Here is a 20,469-nt window from a genome sequence, read left to right on the forward strand (position 1 = left end):
AATGAGTTTTCAGTTCTGTATATGACCCCTGCCCTCAGTTCAGTATGGACATTTGTAGACGTCGCCCCCTGCTGTCCCAGAAAATAATGCTGTGACACCAACCCAGCGTTTCACTACTGTATAAACATCACTGTCAGAGCAAAACCTCAAAAACTTCACACAAGAAGCAAAAGAACCTTCTTCACTTTCTATACAAGTCAATGCAGCACGAATGAATTCTGACTCAGATCGATTCTGTTCATCATTAAATTTATTTTACAGAACTCTGAAATCTGATCTGTTTGGTCTCCATGACAACCTCAGTACGGACTGAATTCAGTACAGTAGCTGTTCCAGAATATCAGTTCCTACCTTCATAATCTCATCATGAACTCCAGATAAGAAAACAGCATCACACAAACATCCTAACTAGACTGAACCTCCTAAATCCTGTCCTAACTTTAGGATGAACCCCAACAGGGTCCTCACTTCTGTTTAAGGTCCGTTTCTATGGTTTTTAGGCAGCTGAGTCAGCAGCATAGTTCACTACCAGCATAATGAGCTCCATTTATCTCTACTGTAAAACGCTGCTTTCACTGTGAGATGATTTTCTTTTCTAACTCTGCGTTTTAAAGATCTCAGACGCTGCAGACTCGATCTCCACCGCCCCTCTGATCACCTTCGTGTGTTAATGTTGATGATGAAATATTACAGTGATGGTGGTGAATAATGAGGAGACGGAGCTGAACGTGTGTCTGTTTATTAGGAGGAGTAACGTTAGCGCGCTCGGCTAAAGCGTTTGGGAAATGGAGACTGAAACTGGGGAGCGGCGACGCTCTGATAAACAGCAGGGGGCGCTCTCACAGCATTCACTACTTACAGTTTATCACTCTTTAGTTCTGTTTGACCTTCTTTACATCAGTAACAGCAGCTTAACTCACATTTTAATGTTATTTTGATGAAGTGTTCACGTTTCAGTTGTGGGTTTATGGTTGGTGGCTAAGAAACAGACATGACAGCTGACTGTTGACTCTGATCGAGTAGGTTAAGATTTCCTAACTAGAGATAAGATGCTGTAAGGTCAGATAAAATTCCTAGATTCCTACAGATTTGACTCTGTAATAGGAATCTGAGTAAAATCTGATCTTGACCTGTCAGATCTGAACTCAGGACTAAAAGAGAGGAAGGTTCTGTAGTACGACTCCTGGACTGCGGGCAAAATGAGAAAAATGGAGATCAGGATTGCATCACAGACAGACAGTGATGATGTAACAGACACAACAGGCCTGACAGAAACTCCTAACAGTGTTGCTCTTAACGTATCGGTCAGCAGCTGCATGTTTACTGAAGAGAAACCGATGTAAATCTGAAGTCCTCTCAGTGGAGTGAGGCGGTGTGACCGCCGCTGTGTGTCACTCGGCTGTACAGTCAGAGTGCAGGAGGTTAATAAGTGTAGAATAAGGCTTTTATTATTAATCAAACTCCATCACAGTGACCATCAATAACACATCACTGCTCTGCTCCTCCCAAAGCTAAACAGAAACGTTTCTCTACCAGCGAACTCATAAAAAACGCCCCATCTCTCGCGCTGCGGCTGCGCCCACTACAAAACAAAGCTACTGTAAGGTTTAATGTTAACTCGCACTTCAGCGATGCAGGATGTGGGTTCCTTTGTTTTCTGTCCAGAAGACCTTTTTGGTTTGGATCCTCTCTGAACGTCGGAGGTCCAGAGCCGGAGTAGCAGCAGGATTTAGAGTTATGAGTGAAGCTCAAGCACATCAGTCCCTTCACGCATCACGCAGGGTGTGTTCAGAGTCCACCGCTCAGAGTATCAGCCCAAGAAAATCAGAGAGACTCTCAGCAGTCTCGCTTTCTCACTGCTCAGCATTATGGGCCACGGGAGGGGTAACGGGGGAAGTATGGTGAGGGGATAACAGATAATTGGGTGGGGGTGGGGGGGGTGGTAATTTAGGACACTGTAAATAAAAAAAAATCAGTTAACCAAGTTGTCTTAAAATAAAGAGCTCACTGAACTTTTAACAGCAAGTTCATAGAACAATAACTGGTAACTTTGTCTTTACTTATTATTTGAAGTCCAATAAATAAAAACAGGAATTTCATCATTTTTTAATTCCTGCATAATTAATTGGTTAAGATGTAAACAAAGTCATTCAGAGTGGTTTGGTGTGAAATGCTCTGCTTATTACAGTACACTCTTAAAAAAGAAGGTTCATTAAGGATACTTCAGTACAGAAAATGGTTCTATGTAGAACCATGAACACTCAAAGAACCACTTGCATGATTAAAGAGTTCTTCTCATCATGAAATGCTTCTTCAGACTGATGGAGAATGTCCATTATTTCAGATTCTCCACTATTTTCCATCATCAACATTCCATATAAACTCAGAAGACTCGTGTAGGTTCACTGGTGGTTCTGGATAGTAAATAAAATGTCTATATTAGTCATGGCGACCCCTGGTTCCTATCACCACCACTGTAAAGACATCTGAACTATTTCACACCAAACCACTCTGAATCACTCTGTTTACACCTCACACACTGAGTTATGGGGGAATTTTTAAAAAACTGGTGGAGTTCCCCTTTACGGTAGCCTGGTTCTGTTCTGTTTTTACAGTGTAGATGTCAGTAAAGCCTCACTGTGACAAAGAATTGGGTGTTTTAATCTGAAGTAAGTTATTCTGGCTGCATTAAAACCTTCAAACGTTCAGTAAACTGAGTGTTAAGGCAGCTCGACTCCTCCTTCACTTAAAACAGCTCATCTTTCTCACAGTGTGGAACGTAAAATAGAATAATAAGGGGAATAATAAGGGGAATAATAAGGGGTGGGGGGGTCAGATAAGCCCCATAATGCAGCCCACTGTATCTAAAACACACACAGGTGCTGCAGGTGTGAAGCAGAACTGTAAACACGGTTTGGGTCCTTGGCGCTGGTCTCAGTTTGTTCCTCCTTCTGTTTCTTTTTTATTGTCAGTCTCTGTCCGGGTCAGCAGCCCCGCCCACTCTCACCCCGCCCACTCTCGCCTACCAAACTCAGCTCAGTGAAAACATATGGAAAGTTAAGAGAGAGGAGAACACAGGAAGCTCGTCTGATGCAGTTCTGGTGTTTTTGGTGTGGCTCCTCAGAACCCTTGCAGAAACTCCTGGAGCTGCCGGACGATCTCTGTGTCCACCGTCTCCATCAGAGCCTGGAAGCCGCTCTCACCCATCAGCAGCTGCTGAGCCTTCAGCTTCTCGTACACGCACTGCTGCAGAGACACGGTGTGGACGGGGTCCTCCAGGGCCAACTGGACACACACACACACACACACACACACACACACACACACACACACAAATATACACAAAGGTTTATTATACACAGCACCAGAATGAGCTCTAACACACACACATTATATGTGTAAAATGCCTAAAGGCAATAATAATGTGTCCTATGTGTATTTAATATATGTATGTACCTATATGTAATAATATGTCTAATATCTTTGATATATTATCGTCACTGTTCAAAGAAAAACGTGCATCTCCATTTTTGTCGATTTTTATTTTTGTACATCATTTGAATAAGACAGCTTTACATCGTGTGGAAATATATATAAGTATTTATTTGTAATAATATGTCCCATATCTATAATATATAAAAATACCTATATATATATATCAATATGCCCCATATGTATGACATATCTCTGCAAAACCTCGTATCTCCAAAATGGTAACTTTACAGGAGAAGGAAAAACCCTTCTTTACTTTTAATGTAAGTCAATGGAACCAGAATTTCATTCATCATAAAATTTACATCTAAAGGACAACCAGCATTTTCAAACGACAAAAATGGAGATACAAGGTTTTGTACCGACAGCAGCGATATATTTATATACACACCAACTTGTAACTATTTTAATGATATGAGCCATATCTATGATATATATGTATGTAAGTACCTATATGTAGTAATATGTCCCAAATCTATGATGTATATATACGTAAGGACCTACATTTGATTATATATGATACATATCTGTGAGTACCTGTATGTTCTCACTGTTTTTCTCTAAATTAATCTGATTATCTTTAGAAAGGTGAGTTAATGCAAACCAACAAGGAAACAATCATCAGTATGAAATGATCCTGAAAGCGAAGCGGTGCTGAAACTCCCGCAGGCCGAGTTCAGATCGGCCGCCCTCCGTCAGCAGGAGCGCCGCGGCTCAGGGGAACTGAGAGGAACTGAAGCTCATCTGAATGAGCTGGAGCAGCGAAGTGGAACCAGTTTAATATCAAACCCACTCTGAACACACAGCAGTAGATTACACACACTCACAGACGATTAACATATGATTAACATACAATTAACATACGATTAACACCCGACCAACTCTCCCACGGGACGATTTCTAATGACTGTGTCGGTAAACACTGAATATAAATCGATATGATGCAGCCAAGCCAGAGTTAAACCTGTGCTGATCTTTATAATGACGTGTTTGAGCAGAGTGAATAAATATGATAGACGGTTTATCGATATATTTTAGCATTATATTTATGTTTATCCCCACAACATATCTATCGATATCGTGATAAACTCCTTCAGAATATGTCGCAATATGATTTTTGTACACCGTCAGTACAAAATTCACTTCCCAGCAGTTCGTTTACAGAGAGCTCAGTCAGTCCTGGGTAACTGGAATGTGTGAAATGTTGAACACAAACCACTGCGTTCAGTTTCTGACCGTGTTTTAAATTTGGCTCTAATTTGTTTGTTCTAACTAAGTAAATACTGTCACATCATTCATCATGAAAACTTTGAGGTATCATGATTTTACATTTCTGCCCCATCGTCCAGCTCTAACTCTAACTCTGCGTATACATAGTGATGCTAGAACAGGGTGTCGAACTCAACCTCTAAATATTACAAAATCCCATCTAATCTGTCGGCCAGCTGTTCATTTTTACTAAACATTTTGCCGAACTGGCTATTATTATGTAAAAATAGGCACTGAATACTTGAACCATTCAAAGATCATTTTAAACAAAACCTACTTGTTGTATATAAAACAATAGGTCACATCCTCCACAGGTACCTGCTACACCTCTGTAAATTAAAATCATTTCGCCGGCCGAATAGGACTGACTTGTGTTTATCACATGGTTGCTGGACAGTAGACGGTCAATGGATACTTCATTGTTTTCAGTGCAACTGCTGCCGCTGACTGCAGTGGATTAAAGTGTAGCTTTTTTTGAGTAGTTCTTAATTAAAGGGCCATATCACAGAAATCAGAATTCCCCTCAATGTAAAAGAAATAAACATTATTTAAATAGTGACACTAAACTTCACAAACAGTTTTTAATTAGCTATTTTTGTGATGTGGTAAAAAAATCAGCTAATTTACAGACATTCAGCCTACAGCAGTTTAACCCTCACACAGCTCCATCTACAAACCTCCTAAACTGACCGCAGTGGTTCTTCATAAAGCCTGAGAACAGCAGCTTCACTGCGGCTCAATTACAGCAGCTCTGCTCAATCACCTCCACACGTTCTCATCACCGTCGACTCACATTCACTCCAAATTAACTGAGTAAATGTCAGCTGCAGAACCGAGAGATTACAGCTTCTCCTGAACAACTCAGAGGCCTCACCCCCCACACACACCCCCCCACACACCACCCCCTGCCCGACTACAGCTGATAACTCAGATCCAAACAATAACTCAGAGGAATACAGCTCAGAACCACTGAGAGGAAAGACATCAGTGTGTCCATGCTCTGCCTACTAATGTGTTCTCTCACAGCTACCTAGAACACTGATAAAGCCCCATTCAGCCTAATGAGAAACTGTAAAACAGACTCGGTTTATATCACAGTACCTACATTTAGAGTCAGTTATTCATTCAGCCTAATGAGAAACTGTAGAACAGACTCGGTTTATATCACAATACCTACATTTAGAGTCGGTTATTCATTCAGCCTAATGAGAAACTGTAGAACAGACTCAGTTTATATCACAATACCTACATTTAGAGTCAGTTATTCATTGAACCTAGTCTTTTCTCCACCATATTGGGATTGAAAGTTGAGTTGGAATCAATAAGCAGAACTGGAGGCGATAAAACACAAACGATACCCAACTCTAACTGAGACCGAAGAGCTTCTGAAGTCCAGACAGCAGAAATGACTTTCTGAACTTTTTCAATAACAATACTGAAAAACATCGGACAGAAAACTCAGCCCTTCAGCTCCAAACGCGGCCACAGTGAGCGCAGAGAGCAACACAATCGGATCAGCGGAGCGGCTGGATCTCTTTATCCCGACTCAGCAGACTGATTTAATTTCCTTTATCAACTCATCTGCTTCATCCAATACCTACAAATTTACTCAATGAAACACTATCAGGGCTAATCTGACCTCTGCTGGCCATAATAAACTCCCCTCTAAGCATCAGTCAAGCGCCTCGTAAAGTAGGGCCTATCAAAGCTTCCATTGAAAGACGTGACCCCATCTCTGCGAGGGGTCCAATTAGAGGACACTTTCAAAGCTTCACTCTGAATCTAAAGGTCTTACAGAAGCTGGAGCTCAGCAGGATCTCCTGCCTGCAGAGGAACCACAAACACTGAGACTCCTCAGCCAGAAAGAGCCTGTCTGTCACTATTATCAGCCACTATTACATTAATAGACCCTTAAAAACTGAAGGGTTCTCGATTTCAATGTATGATTAGAGGAAAAACAAAAGCTTTTTACTTAATGTGGGACATTTACAATATGTAGGAGTTCTTTAACCCTTAAAAAGGGTTCTTCACTCATTCACCTGCTTTACAAACTGCTTTTTAATATCCAAGAACAACTTTTAGTACCTTTATTTTTAACTGGTATAGAACCTTCACATTATATGGAGGTTCTTCACACTCGCACATTTCATGAAGGAAAACTGTTCTTTAAAGAAATGTCCATGGAAAGGTTCCTTAGGGAAGCAAAGTGGTTCTTCTATGGCATCTCTTTAAAAGAACTGCTTTGGTACTTTTTGATTTTTAATTGGCGTAGAACCTTCACATTGTATTGAAGTTCGTCACACTAGCACACCTTAATTCTTTAATGAATTACCCAGTAAAAGGTTCGGTTGATCGGTTTGGGACTTTCACATTATATGAGGTTCTTCATCTCATTTACGCAAAATCGTTCTTTAAACAAATGACCACATAAAAGGTTCTTCAGGCATCCAAAGTGGTTCTCCTATGGCATCAGTCGAAAGAACTCCTTTTGGTATCTTTATTTTTAATTGTTATAGAGCCGTCACATTAAATTAAGGTTCTTCACACTTGCACACAAACACGGAAAGGTTCTTCAGGGAACCAAAGCAGTAGAGAACCTTTTTCTTTTATGGTAATTCAGCCTCAGGACAGAAGAGAAGCGACTGTGGGCTCAGCCGGGCGGCTCTAAAACCCCTGATGGATCGGAGAACACATCCGAAAGTTTGGTGAAACATGAGGCAACATGTTAGAGAGTGACATCACCGCAGCAGTAAATTGTTAGCCGGAGCAGGACAGATCGATGGACCCCAGATTAATGCCGCCGGAGACGACCTTGGAAGAGCCGGAGTGTATCAGACAGATAAACAGCCACGGTCCGAAGATCCGATTCAGCCTTGATGTTTCCCTGGAACGCGATCAATCCAGGCAGCACCAGCTGCAGCTTAAGAGGAACCTGTTCACTTTCAGCCTCATATTTAAACCCAGACTTCTGCCAAAACACACTTACACACAGACTCACTCGCCGGCTTCTCCAACTCTGGAAAAACGGACCGACTATCTTTCAGCTGAATTCTGTACTTTAATCACCATAATCAATAATCTAACAGTGACTAATAACAACTCCACATGGTTTTAGGTGAGAGGTTCGTTTCCTGATTCTTATTTGAATTTTCTGTTCCACTTTAAATGGTGCGGCAGATACATTCTGGTAAGTCAAGCACTGGAACGTAACTGCTGCACCATTTAAGGTGGAACGGAAAATTCCAATAAAAGCTAACTTTGCTAATAAGATTTGCTAGGTATGCAGGTCGCACCATGCACAGGCAGCACAGCTGGGACGCAGTGTAGAGGTTTGCAGGGGTTTCACAGAAAATACAACACATAGAAAACATGTACAGCATACTGTCAGAAAGCTCCGCCTCTCTAGTTTAAGGTGGAGTTTGTAGTTTGTTGATATCTCAAACGGTCACACAGATACACAAGTGTACACACAGCGGGTCGAAAACGCATCGCTGGTGAGAAATTCATCCATAAAAGTTAGAACAGGGTTATCATGATCAAGATGCGAAGTACAGGGGGTTCAGGGGGTCCAGGACCCCTAATTAACCTCTTGGACACCCTGAATGTCTCAAAATCAATATTCTGGTGGTCCCTGAAAATAAACTTACGATGTTATGCTGTCATTGTCTATTTGCTTCACCCACAATCAGATCTCAGTTACTGTGAGGAAGAGCGCAGAACCGCACTAGAACAGAGACTCTACAGAAGAGGAGACGAGGAAGATCTCAGTTACTGTGAGGAAGAGCGCAGAACCGCACTAGAACAGAGACTCTACAGAAGAGGAGACGAGGAAGATCTCAGTTACTGTGAGGAAGAGCGCAGAACCGCACTAGAACAGAGACTCTACAGAAGAGGAGACGAGGAAGATCTCAGTTACTGTGAGGAAGAGCGCAGAACCGCACTAGAACAGAGACTCTACAGAAGAACAGCTGATAAAACAAACATTTACTGACACTGAAGCATCAGCGCTGCTATGGAGAGAGAGTTAGCAGACAGACAATGCGGGACCCCCGAATACTGGGGGTGGGGTTGGGGCTCACACACTGCTAATAACGTCGTCCTACGCTGAGGTGTAACCCAGAGTTTCTGCTGAACTATGACTTTAAACCCATTAGGAAATGAACAGAGGGACCACTCACTCACTCAAACAGCTCAGGAGCCACGTCAGCAGCCTCAGATGTTCTTGTGTCTGATTTTAAATGTCTGATGTTTACACAGGGGGATAAAACGTACACGGAAAGGTACTCTTACCACTCAGCGCCATTCACTCTCTACAGTTTACACAGAGGGAAAAACAAAACACCGAGCTGGAGCTCATCAGGACAGAGATTACGGCTCACCTCATCTCACTGCTGGCCTTCAGTTTAGGACTTGCAGTTTACTCCAAAATCCTGCTGATTACTGTCTTTATGATACACTTTTTCAAAATTCCAGTATAATTAACTGGTTAAGATGTAAACAGAGCCGTTCAGAGTGGTCTGGTGTGAAACGCTCTGTTCTAGATAAACTTACCACGAAATGGTTATGAATTCACTGCCTGATGACTGAGACACTGTTTTATGATAGTTTAGAGAACTTAAACTCCATTCATGGTGGAGGGATACATGCAGGGCGCTGTGAGGCAAAATAGTCCCCAAAGAAAACTTATTATTTCAGATTTTCCACTATTTTCCATCATCAACATTCCATATAAACTCAGAAGACTCGTGTAGGTTCACTGGTGGTTCTGGATAGTAAATAAAATGTCTATATTTGTGTTGTAGTCATGGCGACCCCTGGTTCCTATCACCACTGTAAAGACGTCTGAGTCGGTACATTTCTCTACAACCAGTGGAACAATCAACTATATTATAAATTAAATTATAAAAACATTGGTAAAATAATTTTTTTCTTTTTACAAAACAAGACTGTACACACAACAACAACGTCATCAAATTCAAATTATTATAAAATTTCTCTTCTTCTGATTGAAAGTTCAGAATCTGCTCTTTCCTCAGTTCCTCTACTCGTCGTGATTATTATCTTCTAAAGGGTGATTATAAAGGTATAAAGGTATTTATTTGTATATTCTCAATATTATCCGCTTTAAAGGCGCTTCCCTCAGAACTGAACAGGATCTTATTCCCAGTACTAATAAAAACGTATTCACGGCTGCAGGTTCTCCATCAGAAACGTCCACCTGGAGGGTCTAATGGTGACAAATCTGAGGACCCTCTCAGCCTCTCCGAGGGCTGAATTACACTTTAATAAATGTCAGGAGTTCTTCATGGTCCCATTCATTCCAGCACGTCTCCGAACCCATTAGCTGAGCGGAGTGTCCCGGGGGATGAGCAGGACATTCCCTGTAACGCAGAACTCCGGATGTTCCCGCTGACAGGCCAGATGATCCTGAAGCTCAAATGCATTTACTTCACCGGCTGTAATGAAGCGCCATTAGTGGCTATTTGATTATGACTCCTGTCCTGCTGCCTCATGTTTGTGTCCCAGCAGGACCAGAACGTCAATCTGTAACACAGAGCGCTGTTCCACCGACTCACATTCATCAAAACTGCACCAGCAAACACACTTTCCGCATTTAGATCCACTTCTACACCACCGGAATTTTTTCAAGAACAAAGGAACTTTTTCAGGGTCTTCAGAACTTTTCTATGAACTCAGGAGCCTTTTCAGGAACTCATGAACTTCTTCAGGAACATTTTAGGAGCACAAAAATATTTTCAGTAACTGGAACTTTTTCAAGAACTATTTTTTTTAAGTTATGCAGTTTTTCAGGAGCTCACTGATTTTCAGGAAAGATGGAACTTTTTCAGGAACTGTTCAGCAACTTAAGAACTTGTTCAGGAGCTCTGGAATTTTTCAGGAGCTCGGGACATTATCAGTAGCTTGGGGACTTTTTGGGCTTTAATGAATGCAGGAACTTTTTTCCAAAAACTTGATAACTTTTACAGGAACTTGTGGACTTCTTTAGGAACTCATGATCTCTTTCAGGAACACTGGAACATTTAAGAAAACACAAGAATGTTTTCAGTAACTCAAACTTTTCCAAGAACCTAGGAACTTTTGTTTTACGTAAATCACGAAGTTTTTCAGGAACTCACTGACTTTCAGGAATGAAGGAACTTTTTTTTCAGGTACTCAACAAAGCAGGAGCGATTTCAGCAATTTGGGGACTTTTCGGGAGCTCCTTGCCTTTTTCATGAAGGCAGCAACTTTTTCAGGAACTCAGGAAAACTTGCACAAACTCAGGAAAAATCTGAGGAACTTGGAAACTTTTTCAGTAGGTCCTTTTTTGTGGACAAGGATCAGGTGGGAGTCTGCTCTACTGAACTTTGTTGAGTGGTTAAATTCCAGCCTCACAGAACCCACCTATCTGCCATTTTTCAGATCCAGCATTCAGTTCACAAGCGGACAAGCAGCCGAAGATTCCGGCAGAGCAATCGAGAAACGTCAACCAGCATTAAAATGAAAAAGTGGACCAAGAAAGATGTGCAAGCCTCTCAGCATCTACACTGAGACAGACATTCAAAAAGAATTAGATTCATCGACTTGGAATCTAAAGCTGCACCAGAAGGTGGCACATTCAGGTAAATTTTGGGGATTCGTGACTGGAATACAAAACAGGGACTCCCTCAGGAGCTGTGTGGTTCTCCGTTGGGAATCTTCTCAGGACCTGTGCATTTCCTCCTCGGGAACTTCAGAACAGTTCTGGAAGTCTCAGGTTTCTAAGAAAGTTCCGTAATCTCAGCGGAAAAGCTCCTTTACTGTGTCCTTATAAGTTACATAAGTTAAAGTCCCAATAAAACGTTATCGCTGCGTTCAGCGCTTCGTTGCGAAGGGTCCCCGCCGTATGGATCCGAGCCGCTCCGAAGGAGAATACATTAAAACCAGAGCCAATAAACCCATTAAGGAAAAGTAAAGGTCAACGTGGCAGTTTGCATACGAAACACTTCAGGGATGAACGAGTCCCCGAAATTGTTCCGCTTGTAGAGACACTATTAAATGTGACTCCACCTCCAGTGAAGAGCTCGGCCAGGAAGCGCTGAGTCAGCGCTCGCTCGGCCGGGCGCCCGGAATCTACAAGATATTAATGGGCTGCTTCGCATACATTCCACTGAGGCAGGCGGGAGAACACATCAAAGAATCTCTAATTAGGCTCGTTAGCCTCGTTAAGGAGCGTGTGCATGTTTGGCATTGATTAAGAGAGGGACTCTCAAACAAATCATTAATGTAACGTGTCAGTCAATCTGCGTTAAAGCAGCACTGAGTCCTGCTTGTCTTCATCCAGCCTCTAAATCACGGCAGGGGTTTGATTCGGCTTTACCGTCCCGGACAGTCTGCACATGCGGGGACAGCGCTGATGTTAGCCGGGTCAGCATGTTTAAGCCTTTAGAAACTCAGTCTAAAAGTGGTTGGCTGGACGTACCTTTACACTTTTGACTGTAACTTCTTGAGTCCATTATTATCAACAGATTCTATTACTTGATCCTCACTATTACATCAAGTGGTTCTTCTTCAGGCTCTTAGGTAGTTTCTCCTTTTGAGTCTTGGTTCTTCTCCACGTTTCTTCCTCAGGCTCTTAAAGAAGAGCCACTGAGAGGAACCAAGACTCACAAGCTGAAACTCCCTCTCTTTTTAGAGAGGTCCTCCTTTTGAGTCTTAGTTCCTCTCAGTGGTTCTTCCTCATGTTTTTAGAGAGGTCCTCATTTGAGTCTTGGTTCCTTTCAACGTTTCTTTCTCACGCTCTTAGGGAGTTTCAGCTTTTGAGTCTTGGTTCCTCTCAGTGGTTCTTCCTTAAGTTCTTACACAGTTTCTCCTTTTGAGTCTTGGTTCCTCACAGTGGTTCTTCTAAATGCTCTTAGAGAGTTTCTCCTTTTCAGTCTGGGTTCCTTTCAGTGGTTCTTTCTCATGGTTTTCCCTCTTTTGAGTACTGGTTCCTCTCAGTGGTTCTTGCTCATGCTCTCAGGCAGTTTCTCTGTTTGAGTGTTGGTTCCTCTCTTTTCTGCACCCACATTTCAGGACAGGCTGGTTGGGGATGATGTCTCCTGTAGAAAGTACTACACAAATAAAGTTGGTTTGAACTGAACTGAGTAAAAGTCCTTGATCATCTGTTTGGGTTCTCATGGTAATCAGCGCTGATGGGTCTGCTTTCTCAGATCACTGAGATCAAATTGAAAGTGCATCTGTTGGTACAAAGATACTGAAATCTGAAAAAAGAACTGGACTCTGGAAGACGTACAGCGTCCTCCTGTAAGATCATAAAACCCAACACTGTAATCTTGTTTTATTCAGGTTCACCTGTAGCTGTAAAAGAACTCATCAGCAGATATTTCACTGCTTTCAGAGATGAAGTCTATAAAGCAGAGATTCTCTCCTCTCCAGTCCACATTTTACTCCATTTTATTTTATAAGGAAATGTCAGAATCTCTCAGGTACCGAGCCCTTAATCTCTCAGGTGTGCTGACAGCAGGAATAAACTGTGCCCTGCAGTTTAAGCACGACAGGCAATTTTTTTGCACAAAGACTGACTGCTAGAAGCTCTCAGCACTGTGAGTGGAATTATGTAATTTGGCTTAATTACAGCAAATAATCGACACAATGCATCTTAATAAGCCCTACACTGTCCTTTGGAGCCGTCCTGTCCACGGTGCAGTTTTAAAACCTGGTAAATGGAGTGGATGACTTTGCAGGCGTTTGCAGAGTCCATTACCCGTGTTCTCATTACCGGCCAGCGCCACCACTTCGCTGATGATATTAATCGAATTTCTGTTATAGTCATCTCTAATTATCCCGGTGATGGCAGGCTGTCACAGAAAGGCAGCGGCACGTATCGACACACGCTAATGAAACACTGCAGGGCTGTAGTGCTCATCCCTCTGCATGGACTCTCACAAGCCTGGACCACAATACAGGGTTTTAACATCCTGACCGATGTTGAAAACATGAGACACACAAAGAAATTTTCACCGATTTTTTGTCCTCGATTGCTGTTAGTCATCAAAGTCCCCACACTGCACAATCTGCCCTGAACGAAACACCACATACTTTCAGACTATTTACACGAACAAGAGTCCCGACCAATGGTTCTGCTTCTCAGAACCTTGAAGAATTCCTCACAAACTACCGTGACTTTAGATCTAAACACAAACGGGACGATAGTGAGGCGGGTGCAGTGCTGTTGGTGATGCTTTCTGTGCAGAAAAAGCCAAACGGAAGTAAAAAATGTGGATGAAGCATCACTGAAAATAAGGTGTCAACAGGGCTGATACACACTGCAATGCATGCTTGGGGTGAATACATACATACATGTACACGAGGTGACTAGTTCTCGATTTCCTTCCGTCCACACTGACAAGTTCAGCTCGGCTCTCACTGTCTGTGTTTACACGCAAAGATTTTCTCCAATCTGACTGAATTAATTCAGATTACAGAATAAGACTGAGGTGTTTATTCTCACTCCACTCAACACTCTGATGAAAATCTCCAATTTACATGCTCACTACAATTAATCAGATCTGAAATTACGCACATGTGTAGAGAACCACTTAGTGTAGACGTTACCATGACAACCAGCACTCTGTCTCCTCTGCAGACCAGTTTCTGCTCCGCCATGTTGAACGGTATAAACTTTCACTATGACGCGACGAACATGATCAGAACAGACTTAAACTTTCCGATAGGGAATGTAATCAGATACAGGCGTTTACACAGATATTACTCTTCTATTTAACAGATTATTTACAGGATTACCCACCTCGATCAGTCGGATAGAAACTGTATTCCGAATGGCCTCGATCGGACTAGACTATTCCGACTGAGATGTATACAGGGAGCTATTAGTCGGATTATCAGGCTGCATGTAAACATGGCTATTGGTTGACTGTCTTTCAGGCATGACATCAACACCACGTTTCCCACCAGAGAATCAATGTCCACCCCACACTACAGGACACAGGGTTATAAAGAGTGAACATGTTTAATATTTATCATTCTCAATCGGGGCTCTGACTGGACTGGGAGCAGACTGGAAGAGTAAAGATTGCACTAGAGATGCCCCACATCACCGGATAATCTTGCATCATCGTTTATATAGGTCTTATACCAGAAGACCTTTCGCGATTGTCCGGAGGAGCAAATTTACCGTAATGTGTTCGGACATTAAGCAGCCACTTTGGGATTTTCGCTACAACAAAGACAAAACACAGACAAAAACACAAATAATGAAATATTCTTTGGTGAGTTAAAATTGCTGCTCATCAAATGTGATGCAAATAAACAAAGTTTTCTATTTGCTTCAAACTCTTCTTTATTTATTTTGCCTTCGCACCGTGACAGAAAACAAACAAATGACCGGAACATCATCAAGAGCAAAACAGAAGAGAAAAATGTATTTATGCTGTCTAAAAAAGACGTGTTTGAATTCATTTACTGATGTCTGAATAAACTGCACAGATAAATCACGCTGTACGTGTTTTTTTCTAAACTTGTGCATTTTTTCGTCTGTAAAAACCACTCTGTGTAAACAGGCCTTTAGTCCTATAGACCAGGGTTTCTTAACCGGTGGGCCACGGGCCACGGACCGCCAGTGGGCCGTGAAGCACCGTCTAGTTGTCCGCGGGCCAGAACTCAGGGGAAGGCAGTAGTTCGCAGTGGGCCGGTAGAGACGTGTAAATAAAAACGTCGCAGGTTATTTAAATGTAATCAGTTTGAGACGATGCAGCCACGGGGAGCAGTGCAGACAGCTAGTCAGAGATGGAGAGGTTCCTCAGGGTGGTTCTCCTACCTTGTTCTGTGCAGACCTATCAAACTTTTTTCTTTAGTTTGCTCCGTTCTGACGTGAGTTAACACTCCACCTGTATTCGGGTCTGCATCAAACAGCTGTAACGGTCCAGCAAACCCGTGGGCCTCGGTCTGCTTCCAACCGAACCCTGTTCAGTTCACTGCTGGTGGTGACGCTGTACCGTCAGCCTAATCTGCCTGTTTTACCGCCTGACTGTTTACAGACTCTCGCTTATATTATTCCTGCAGCTCCAGCTGCATCTGATAAAAATGACAGACGATCCTGAAAATAATATGCGTTTGATTTTTGGCCGAACATCAGCGACCTGGGTAGTTAAACTCAAACTGATAAACCAATGACAAACAAGCAGATATCAAGTAAGGTTTATTATTATTGTTGACTGTGATGACGCCAATTCAAAAGCGTGAGTGGAGTGAGGTTCAAATGAGGAGCTAAAATCCTCAAAACTAAAGAGACCAAACAGTGACTCCTGTGGAAAAACAAACAAACAAACAAACAAAAAGATTTTAGTTGTTCTGTGGGCCGGTATACTATATCGTTATAAACTGGTGGGCCTTTGTGTGGAAAAGGCTGAGAACTCCTGCTGTAGAAAACAGTCAAATGTCTGTATTTTAATGTACCAGGAACTGCAGGGTTCTGTGACTGAGGAACCTTGTGCAGCGCTGAGTGATTCTTAACTCGCCAAATACGGTTCGTTTTACGTCACGGTTCAGTTCTCATGATCAGATAAGTTTGAGAAACACTGGCCGATTGGCGATCGCATATTTGGGCTAAAAATCAATATCCACTCAATCAATATACACTCCTAAAAATAAAGATACCACAAAGGGTTCTTTCAGCAATGCCATAGAAGAACCACTTCGAATTCCCTAAAGAACCATGTTTCTGAGTGTGAAGAACCTTTTCAAGGTTTACACAATGTACGTCTGTTTCAGTTTAACCCCTTATACTCTCAGTCTTATTACACACTGAGGCTGATTATTCAGGAACTACAGGGACTTCAGCGTAAACTGGCTGAGCTGGTCTTAGATTATAGAAGTGTGTAACAAAACTTTGGACCCTTCTTGCCTTTTTAAGGGGTTAAGGATTCCTAACAGAACCTTCACATTAGGTTCTCTGAACCTAGGATAAAGATAGGAATGCAAATGAAGTTCTTCTCTGGAGCTGCTCGATAGAACCATTTTACACGCTTATAGTCCTCAAATCATACTTTCGTTCTTATCATCCAAAGCTAATCGTGTTCAGTATGAAGAACGACGCTCCATCTTCCATCTTCTCAAGTTAATTTTATCCTTTTCCCTCGAGTGACCCGCAGAACTCGATGTGTGATTTGACACCTGATCTGCGAGACTCGTTCCCATTCAAAACAGCGCCAGACGCTCAATCCCTTCAGATACTCTCGCCGAAAATAACACGAAAACAGCCTCACAAAGACAGGCCTTTTAGAGGAAGATGAAGATCTTTATCTTCTGATGATGTGAAGAAAATGGCACTTATTCCACAAACACACTCTCCGTAACGCTGCCTACAGGAAAATCAGAAACACGGATACTTTATGTTCGGTGGGGGATGTAATTCAGGTCTGACAGCCTTTGGCAAAAGTCAAGAGTGTCTTGAGTTAATATTCAGAGCGGCCAAAGCCTAAACACAGCGCTGAAGGAGCAGATCATGAAAGGTCAAAATCAGCGTGTGAAGTGTGGCAGAGCCTGGAGAATTCTCCAAACACCAGCACTCGTCTCTCACTCTCACTCCGGGAGGGAAAATCAGCGGAAATCTTGGAGTTTCAGAGGCAGCAGTGATGACCAGTGATATGAAACTCCTGCTGCACTCATTAAAACGTTCAACACGCACCACAACTGTGTTTATAAGTAAGAGAGGAGATACTTTACTATGACCTGAGTCTGATGATGAGTACTGTGGGGTGTTCAGTCTTGTTTGGCGGAAAGGAAAAACATCATTTGCATTTTTCCAATTTCTTGTCATTTTGCTGTTGAAATAGTAGAACAGTAGAACGTCATACAGACTTCACCCAATGCACATTTAATTTACTGCAGTCTGTATCTGTAAAAGTCTTTACAGGAAAGGGAAAAACGCCTGTTACTGCTGTTAATGTGACTTATACTGCTGTGGTGTTTCAAACCGAAAGTAAAGGCTGAGCCGTGTGTCCCCCTGGTAGACACTCGACCCACCGATCTTCAGTGTAATTGTTGACTTTATTATACAGCTTAGCAGACGTGACCGAATCCAAATTCAGTCCACAGCACGTCGACGTGGTCAGAAAACCATGCGGCTTCCATCTTTTTCTTAAAAGGAAACCACCAGTTTTAGTTTCAATGTGGTTCAGTTTCAGTGTGATGGATGGATGAAAGCTGTGACTCTACTGATTTAATAACAAGTTCAGACAGCATCACTTCTCTAAAACTACAGAAGCGAGAACTCACAGTCTTATTAACACCCTCATCTCTATGAACATCTGCACCAAGACGTCTCAGCATGACACTCACAGCTCCACATCTGCTCAGAATCAGAAATAATGCAGGGCGAAGAGCAAAATGCTCCCAAAATAACCCTATTATTAAACACCACAGCCATTAAGTACAAGCAGAAACCATACTGAACAGAAAATCACCCAGAATCCTCAGCAGCTAAATCTACTCTCAGCTGTGTGAGTCAGTGAGTCACTCTTTCCCTTCATTCCAGCTTCCATTCTGTTCAGGAGCCTCACTTTCAGCTCCTCAAAGAATCTGCAGACACACCTCCAAAGTTCAGTCTTAAAAGCTGGTTGATCATTTTCTGAAGTAATCAAACACATTCAGTGGTGTTGAGGTCTGGACTCTGGGGTGGTCAGTCCATCGTTCAGCTTCTTTGTTTGATGTGTCCGTCTCCTTTTCTCAGTGAGGTTCTTCTTGATCAGCTACACATCCTTTCAGACCCACAGCGCTGAGTCGTCTTCTCACAGTGGAAGGATGGACAGAAACACCTGTGGATGTTTTCAGATCTGATCAGCTTGATTTTCTCCTCTCTCTCAGAGATGAAAGCTTTAAGTGCTGTTTATCTGATGGGGCAGTTTTGGGGTCGACCAGCTCTTCCAGGTGGTTGTTAGGGGCCACATTTTCTCTGGAGCTTTTAGTCAGTTTTTGTGCTCCAGTTTTTGACTTTCTCCTTCATCATGGAATAATATCGCATAAATCTATAAGGATTTAATTTGTAAATGCTCTGCTTTAAACAGCTCTTCAGTATTTTAAGTTGAATGATATTTTGAACATTTCTAATGTCTCAGTTTCTGTTTTTCCTCTTCTCTCTCAGTTTGGCTCTGTGGTGGTCCCGGTTTGTTGATGTGCGCTTTGCATATGAAAAAATAATAACAACATATTTGAATAATTAGATGATCCCAGATATGAGCAGGAAAGTCAAGCACTCCAGTGAAGTGTTGCCGTGAGGCAGCTGTCAGTCTCCACCCCCACCGCTCGGCTGCTGAGAGGCCATCACTGAAACACTCTGAATGTTCTCCTGGAGCTTTCTGAGCAGAGAACCGCACCGCCCTCCACACGACAGGAGGCGACGATTAAAAGCCGCAGGAGCTGAAGGAGCTGAGAGAAATGAAGAAGCTAAAGAAGCTGAAAGAGCTGAATAGCTCAAAGAGTTGAAGGAGGAGAACCTGAAGGAGTTGAAGCTGAAAGAGGGCTTGAAGGACCTGAAGGGGTTGAAAAAGTTTAAGGAGATAAAGGAGCTGAAAAATGTGAAAGAACTCAAAAAGTCAGATGAGTTAAAGGAACTGAAGGAGCTGAAGCAGAAAGAGTTAAAGGAACTGAAGGAGCTGAAGCAGAAAGAGTTAAAGGAACTGAAGGAGCTGAAGCAGAAAGAGTTGAGGGAGCTGAAGATGCAGAAGGAGTTGAGGGAGCAGTTGAGTGTCTGATACACTCGTACGTCCTCAGATTCTCTACACTTTTTAAAAAGGGTTCCTCAGTAAAGACAGTGGTTCTATATAGAACATGAACACTCAAAGAACCCTTTGCACACTTAAACGGTTCTCTGGTGAGAGATGGTGAAAAACCATGGTGAAATGTTTTTTTTAGATTGATGGAGAACGTGCTGTATATGGTTCTATACAGGACCAAAAAGGGTTCTTCTACTGTTACGATGTCAAGCTGGTATATAATAAAACAACACTTTTTGGTTCTATATAGAACCAAAGACATTCTCCACCAATCTGAAGAACCATTTCACCATGCAATGAACCAGCTAAGCATGCAAGCATGCAGATATTCTGTGATGTTCTGTGATATTCTGCGATGTTCTCTGGTGTTCTCTGATGTTCTGTGGTATTTTGTGATATTGTGATGTTCTCTGGTGTTCTCTGATGTTCTGTGGTATTTTGTGATATTGTGATGTTCTCTGGTGTTCTCTGGTGTTCTCTGATGTTCTCTCGGTCTTTATCACCAGCACTGTGAGGAGGCGTCTGATTCTCTGCTATGTAACTCCAGCAGAATGACGAAAGCTCTACTGGAACGAATGAAAGCAGCTTAGCACTCGGCTCCTCTCAGAGACTCAGCTCTACGTTCTCTTACAGTCAGCAGGTCAGCAGTTCAGCTAGAGGACACAGCAGAGTCCACACTGAGCACTGAGAGCAGCACCAACCAGCACTGAGACACAGAAGGAGCTCAAAACCCTCACCCTCCTCTTAGCTTCTGGAGGCACACCTCAGGAATCCCACACGGACCTTTCAGATCTGTTTTAGTTTAGTTTTGGGATCCAGATCTTGGAATCGGTCAGTTGTCCAGTACCAGCACACCAAACTCCAAAACAATGATCAAAGATTCAGAGAAAGTGAATCTGTTCAGCGCTGCCTTCTGGAACCACAAACGGACCCC

General features: G+C 42.5%; 1 protein-coding gene across 3 annotated transcripts in view; it reads right to left on the minus strand.

The window, feature by feature from the left end:
• Positions 1-2,485: 2,485 nt before the first annotated feature.
• The window catches only part of ipo11 (importin 11), a 117,001-nt gene continuing 99,017 nt past the window's right edge, over positions 2,486-20,469 (minus strand). For 2 of the 3 annotated variants that reach the window (XM_036578150.1, XM_036578149.1), the window contains exon 30: positions 2,486-3,285. In XM_036578150.1, the coding sequence (XP_036434043.1) occupies positions 3,121-3,285 (165 nt within the window). In that variant the 3' untranslated portion in view covers positions 2,486-3,120. The remainder of the gene's footprint in view (positions 3,286-20,469) is intronic. The other variant, XM_036578147.1, reaches the window with a different exon arrangement.

The sequence above is a fragment of the Colossoma macropomum genome, unplaced genomic scaffold (assembly GCF_904425465.1).
Source record: "Colossoma macropomum unplaced genomic scaffold, Colossoma_macropomum, whole genome shotgun sequence".
NCBI classification, from domain to species: Eukaryota; Metazoa; Chordata; class Actinopteri; order Characiformes; family Serrasalmidae; genus Colossoma; species Colossoma macropomum.